General features: G+C 40.1%; 1 protein-coding gene across 5 annotated transcripts in view; it reads left to right on the forward strand.

The window, feature by feature from the left end:
• The window catches only part of CNTN1 (contactin 1), a 1,316,193-nt gene extending 1,311,413 nt beyond the window's left edge, over positions 1 to 4,780 (forward strand). For all 5 annotated transcript variants that reach the window (XM_069627984.1, XM_069627985.1, XM_069627983.1 and 2 more), the window contains one exon: positions 1,980 to 4,780. In XM_069627984.1, the coding sequence (XP_069484085.1) occupies positions 1,980 to 2,059 (80 nt within the window). In that variant the 3' untranslated portion in view covers positions 2,060 to 4,780. The remainder of the gene's footprint in view (positions 1 to 1,979) is intronic.
• Positions 4,781 to 6,783: the final 2,003 nt, after the last annotated feature.

Consider the following 6,783-nt stretch of genomic DNA (forward strand, 5'->3'; position numbering starts at 1 on the left):
CCTAATGTTTCCTGCTATGTATAGTTCATGGAAATGTTACACTTTAATTTCAATGAAATGCAATCGACCCTCCAAATGGAGGTTACTGGAGAATTGGGTAAGAATCTAACATAGGCTGAAAAGTTCACCAAGAGTTGTTGTATAGCAATGTCATTGTTAAGGACCTGGGTGAAGGAAAGCGAGAGAGGCCAGGACCATGGATGTTTACCTCAGCCCTGTTTTGGCTCTTCTGTCATGCATGTCCTTAAAGAGCCGAACCTTTGCCGCGAGCCAAGCTTGAGTCTTCTTTGGCGTTCCCACCACTCCATCCGCATGCCATGCTTGATGGCCTCCATTGGACTGCAGACCTTCAAGAAAGTAAGAGGGAATGTCAAGAGTTAAGAGTCACGCCATAGAAGGAAGGGCATGTTTCCACCTTTTCTCCAGGTACATGCATCTCAGTTCGTGTATATTTTCACATATTTATAAGCAGCTCTTTATAGTCTTGAGTCCATTGTCCACCTTTTACCGGTGTAGACAGATATTAAAAGTGGGGCTATGGAAACTAAAGTAGTTGGATCAGTGTTATACTTTATTATTGACTGGGGCACCGCCTTATGATTAGACTCACAGCACTGAATCTAGAGTTCACAGCTCAGCGGTGACATCATACCAGTATGTTCTAGGGGTGTATGTGAGTAAGGTGGGGCATAATGGAGAGCAATGAGAGACATGGGACAAAACTGGGGAACAAAAGTTTTGGGGGCCAAACAAGATTGAGATGAGGCAGAATTGGGGCAGTGAGTGACACATGGCAAAACTGGGGGAATGGGGTAGTTTGACTGCATACATGGTGGACATGGGGCACAGCAGGAGGCAGCGAGTGACGTGGGCAAAACTGTTGCTAATGAGGGTGACGTGTGTAAGCCATGGCCAATGGTGCATGGGGCATGAATGGGCTCCATTAGAGTGACATGGGTGAAAAATTGTGACAATGAGAGTGACATGGGTCAAATCGGAAACTGAGAAAGCTACATGGAATCTGTGTTACACCAAAGACCTGCTTAAAAAGTCTATTTTTAAAATTTAACTTCACTCAAACATTGAGCTGTAAAATTCACCATGTTTACTCAAATCCCATCAAGGCATTGTTCCTTCATTAATGGTACAAAAAATCATTAGCCAAGACACAACAATCATAATTGACTTGTCTGTTTTTAAACCATAGTTCTATGATAGGTTGAACAGCAGTAATACAGCTTTCTGACCTAGTTTAACCAGCAGTGTTGTGTCCGCATATTTCTCTTGAGTGTGCTGTACATTACAACTTTGAGTACTAGTCATAAGCAAATGTTTCTACACAGGTTTGGCTCATTCCTTGCCACATACCAACAAGATTTCTGAAATTCTCAAACCTGAACTATTGTGTTTCCCAAAAAGAATTGCCCAACATACATATAAGGACTGTGGAGGCCTCTTGTGTCACAGCTTTACTGAGTAAGGCTGCCGTACAAACCCCCTTGCTGTACGCCTGGGCACATTATTCCTTCTGGGTCTGCCAACAAGATTACCAAAGTCGTTCAAGGTAAACCGTTAAAATGCTCAGCAATGCAATAATCTACCAAGGATATCTTGACTGTGCTGGCTTCGGTTTCTGAGTTCCACTCAAGCAGGTTGCCATGCAGCCTCCAAACACTACACTGTAGTTGCTCCTGATTTCCTGTTACACAACTTTCCCTACAAGTTATTGGATAGAATAAAACCATATTTTGACTCACCATTGGTTCAACACTTGCCACAAATATGGTTCAAGAGCAGTGTCTGTGTACTAAAAATAATTGCTCTTACATTATTGTTTTACATGAAATCAAAAAGGATAACGTTCATCCAAGAACATGCAAGGCCGTGCTGATGACAATAAATTCAGTAACATCTACAAAGTCTTTTGGTTTCCGGAACATCAAGAAGCAAATACTAATAACGTCTTTCTTTCCTCATAGGTGTGGAACCTGGGGCGTCGCCGGGTCTTCTGGGTTTATTACTACCGACCTTGGGTCTCCTTTTCTACTTGGAATTCTGAATATGGCTGACTTGATCTCTCCCTCATCTGAGAAGAAAAAGACTCCTATAAAACCTGGGAGGACCATGATTCTTTTTGACTCCTGTGGCACATGATGAAGCCAAATACATGACATCTGACCTAGTTCTACTTCTGATAGACTGTGGACTTACAAGAAGAAAGAGGCATTTAGGAACTCCTTTTTTGAGTGAACCTTCTCCAGAAAGAGTATAAAAAATGAGTTATCATGTTCCGATATGCCTTATAAAACAATGACACAGATCTGTGGCTTTTGCATGATTCGGTCTAATGAGGAAGCTACAGCGTTAAGCTAAAATAATGTAGAAAGTACAACGAAAGCAAAATCACCCTCATAAGTGGTTTAACTTTAATAACAAATTGTGAAATATAATAGAGATTGAAATCTTGACTGTTCGTGATAAATGTAAGAGTAACTTTGTCTGTGCTATCCAGTCTGTTTTGTGTACTACACTTTTTTTGAATGGCCCTCGTCTTTTATGCGATTTTGAGGTTTTAGGGTACAGTCAGATCAAAAATTCTCCTTTCTAACGGTCCGTCTTCCTATTCTTTTGCCTAATGTTGAATGTATCTTTGGGAGTTTTTTTTTTAAACACTATGAGAGATGACACGCATTTTCTATGTAGACATGTCAGCTGGTGTAAATGAGTGCAAAGTGCAATAGTATCCAATCTCAGAGCCGGTCAAGGTGGTAAAACAAGGCTGCACATCTAAGGGTTCCGACAGCCTGCCAGACCACAAAATCAGAGCACAAACAGAAGTAGACGATGGTTGCACATAGCGAAGGCAAGTTTGATAGGTAATAGACAACCAGGTTTCAAAAAAGTTGCCTGGATGTTTTTCAGGCCCCGTGCAATGAATAAGAATGCATTAACATGTCACATGGAGAAACTAAAAGTGGTACACATGTGACAGGTGTACCACTTTTAGTTTCTCCATTGTTGCAGATTGAGGAGTGAACCCTCACCCGACTTTCTTGTTTTAAGAATGCATGTCACTACTGATACAGTTTCTGTGAAGCTTCAATACGGCTAATGAAAGTGTGCATTGCCTGTACCCTTTTTGTTAAAGATTATGAGCGCCAGTGAATGAGAGATGATATCTTTGTTGGATTAGTATAGAAAAGTAGTATATTATATATGTTACTGTGTGTGCATCCTTTTGTGCGCGTGTCTGTGCATCCGTTTATGCCTGTCCACTGCCTGTGTGGTTTTGTGACTTTGTGTGAGCGTGCGCGTATGTTTCTTCTAGACTACTCCACTGACAAGTCGATTAACGAATGAAAACCTTAAATGTTGCACTGCAGAGCATACTCCGATGCATGGGTAATCCTTTATGGGATGGAGTAGAGGGTGTGATGGTCACAATATGGTTAACACCATTAAATTACAGTCCCTTTCAACTCTTTCCATTACCGCTGTCAAACCTAACAGTATTAATAAGTTATCTTTTTCGCACAGCAAAGGAGTGTGAGTTTTGATTCAGTGGAGGCCTTTAGCGAACAACGAAGAACCGTCGCTGAGTTTGATTGTATAAGTAATAATCATTTTTGTTCAGGCATCTGCATCCTTTGGATTGCAAGATTTTTTGGACTGCAACTCCCATCAGCCCTGGCCAGCACAGTCCATGGTGAGGGATCATGGGGTTGCAGACCCTTGTTTTAGTTGTATGCATGATATCAATAAAGAATGGGCAGAAAAGGAAAGAGAGAAGTGAAGTAACAAGAGTCCTAGAAGAACCCTTGATACTGTCACTGAGCGATTTGATCAACCAATGTTGACATAAACCATGACATTTGTGATAGATGAGAAGAGTTTAACACAAGGTAACGATACGTAACAGTATTTTTGTCTGACTGTGTCTATAAGCTAAGCTGTATATTAGTTCACTTCCTCATGGTGTCTTAAGAGTTGTCTTCGGGTGTGAATGTCAAAGAAAACTGCAACTCCAGTAATTGTGCAATGTCTGATGCTTCAGGAACTTTAAGCTTTGAATCCCATTTCCTTAGCTCCAACCTGCCGATAAATTAGAGATAGACTCTTACCTTTTTTCTAGATCATATACTGTAGAGGTCCATGTTAAAGCTACATGCATAAAGCAAGCCTAGAGGAATCGCTGTGTTTTATCTTGTTTCTTTTGTAATATATATTTACATGCATATGCATAGAATCTAAATTGTAAAGACGCTATTGATAATACAGTCTTGCTTAATTTTAATTTGTTCATTATGAAGACACAATTTTTTATGTATATAATCCCAACACTTTCACTGAAGAAATATGATATGGTTACGATTGATTTTTGAGTTTAGCAAAAATGTATTACCTATTGGAAAATATATTAGGCCTTCTGCACAACGATTTTGTTTTGCAATGTGACCCATGTTGGGCATTTTATATAATCCTCATCCACAACTAAATCTCTTGCCAAATGCATGACTGCCTCTTACTTTTCTAATATATGATATGAGCAGTAAACCTGACTAGTTTCTGCATGACATAGCACTAGATGGAGAAAGAAATCCATCAGACCTTCGGCATAGTAGAACTGGATCACAATTCACTGAAGGATCTAGTCTTTCTTGCTTTATGCCAATGGACACGATTGACTGAGACCTTCAACTTCCAAACTGTTGTTGATAAAACTAACAAATGTACCATCTGCTTTGAAATGCAAGGTTCTTAATTAAAGTTTATATAGTTAGTACTGTCTGTTGTTTCTTTATATCATAGAGAAGGGTTATTAGTACCCCAATTTAATATTGATGACTTTTACAAAGTTTTTTAAGTTTACAAAATATTTTTTAAGTTCATTGGATACGTGAGTATTCCTTATTATTTTTTATTATTGAAAAGTGCATTAAATGTAATAAACACATCACTGTTACTCATTACACTGCACTTGTCTTTTGAGTTTACTATCAAGTCAAAGCTTACTTTCTGTTGTTTTGTGTGAGGAAGGCATGGTATCAACCAGTAGACACAGACACAATGGATACTAGTTTAGAAAACCTTTATTTAAAGTTTTTGTTGGGTTGGTAGAATTCATAACTGGTTCCAACTCTAAAATGGGAGTAATCTCAACCATTAAATGAATAAAAAATACATCCACGTCAGTTTGGTCAAATTACAAAGGCCTATACTAAGTAAACCTAACCTTGCCCTCCTTCTCAAAATTACAAATGTGTTAAGGGAATACAAAAGAAAAATAGTCTCTCAAAAAGAAATGTCAGAATGTCTTCAGCGTTAACTCCCTTCCCCAGGTTCAACCCCACGGGGCGTAGAGAGTCTCTTTAAAAAACTAAGGATAGTGGATGGCACAATTCTATCAGTCCTGCACACTTTGGCTTACTGTTACAATTCAACAGTTCAATCTTAGGCTTGAATCGTCTGGTAGTTCAATCCCTTCCTTAAGGCTTTGCGCACCTTGCCATCAATATTCAGTTCGCATTTACTTTCTCTATTTCTCAGAGTTCTGCCCAGGCTTCCCTCTGCCGGGCTCCTGCCTGTCTCGTTTTCACTTTATCACACAGTTCTGCACAGACTTCCCCCTACCAGGCTCAAGACTGTCTTGTTCCTTCGTTGGGGTTTCCCTTCCCCCAGTTTTATGTAAAGTATCCTGTTCACTGTCGAAGACTTTCGAAACTGCAAAGAATTTACATAGATCTCCGCATGACCATTTCAATCTCTCTTTCATCAATTCCTCAATTCACATTCAATACTCGTATTATGACACCAATACTTCTTGGTACGTGTGCTTCTCATTCTTTTTAGACTGCCTTCTTGGCCTTTTCAAAAGTTCATGTGTAACATCAGTACCTCTTGGTATTTCTTTTTCCCCAGTGCCTTTTGGTACTTGTAGTTCTTATTCTCTTTAGTCTGCCTTCTTGGCTTTTTCAAAGTTCTTATATTTTGTCCTCTTGGTGTAGTCACAGTTCATATATTTCACTTTCCTCTTATTTAACTTTCTTTCTCTATCACAGTTACTTTCTTTCTTTTTATCTCCCCTGTAATATCTTTCAAAACTCATAACATTTCACCGAGACTTTTGAATGTGCAACTTCACCTTGCAGGACCACTCTGTTACTTTGTATTCTTTCCTTTCATCAATTGTTCTCTTCATTTGCGTTTTATCGGCACACGGGCAACCTTCAACTATCAAATTACGGTCAGTTTCCCTTTAACATCAACCAGACTTTTGTTCCCTTCGATAACTCACTGGTCGTGTTAATATTCCTTGCAGTTCCAGGCTGTTACCACTGCCTCCCAACTCACCCGGAAGGGTCGCGGGCAGCTTCCTGGCAACTTGAAGGTTTCTTTCCTCTGCTCTCTGCGCTTTGCTCTTCGAACGCTCACCGCTTCCCGAAAGTATGGAAATCTTGACTGGCTTTCTGTTTATCCTCTCAGCTGCTGATCAGCCCGTTGGCCTTCCAACTTCCACAACATGGTTTGCATCAGCCTCGGAAGAGCTGTTCCTTCTCGTACCCAACCTGCCGAAGTGTGCTTGTGTGCGCCTCGTTTTATCTTCACAAGGAGTTAGTGTCAGGTGCACATTGTTAGAGTTACGTGCCTGACTCTGCCTGGCCTTATTACAGGGACAGGACCAATGCAAGTCAGGAGAGGTAATCTTTCTTCGGCACATTACTGTTGTCAAGATAAAGTGGAGAGGAATTATGGGATTTGTAGTTTCCCATAAAATAAGCAGGG

This window comes from Ambystoma mexicanum, chromosome 12, assembly GCF_040938575.1.
Source record: "Ambystoma mexicanum isolate Mex_15411 chromosome 12, UKY_AmexF1_1, whole genome shotgun sequence".
NCBI lineage: Eukaryota > Metazoa > Chordata > Amphibia > Caudata > Ambystomatidae > Ambystoma > Ambystoma mexicanum.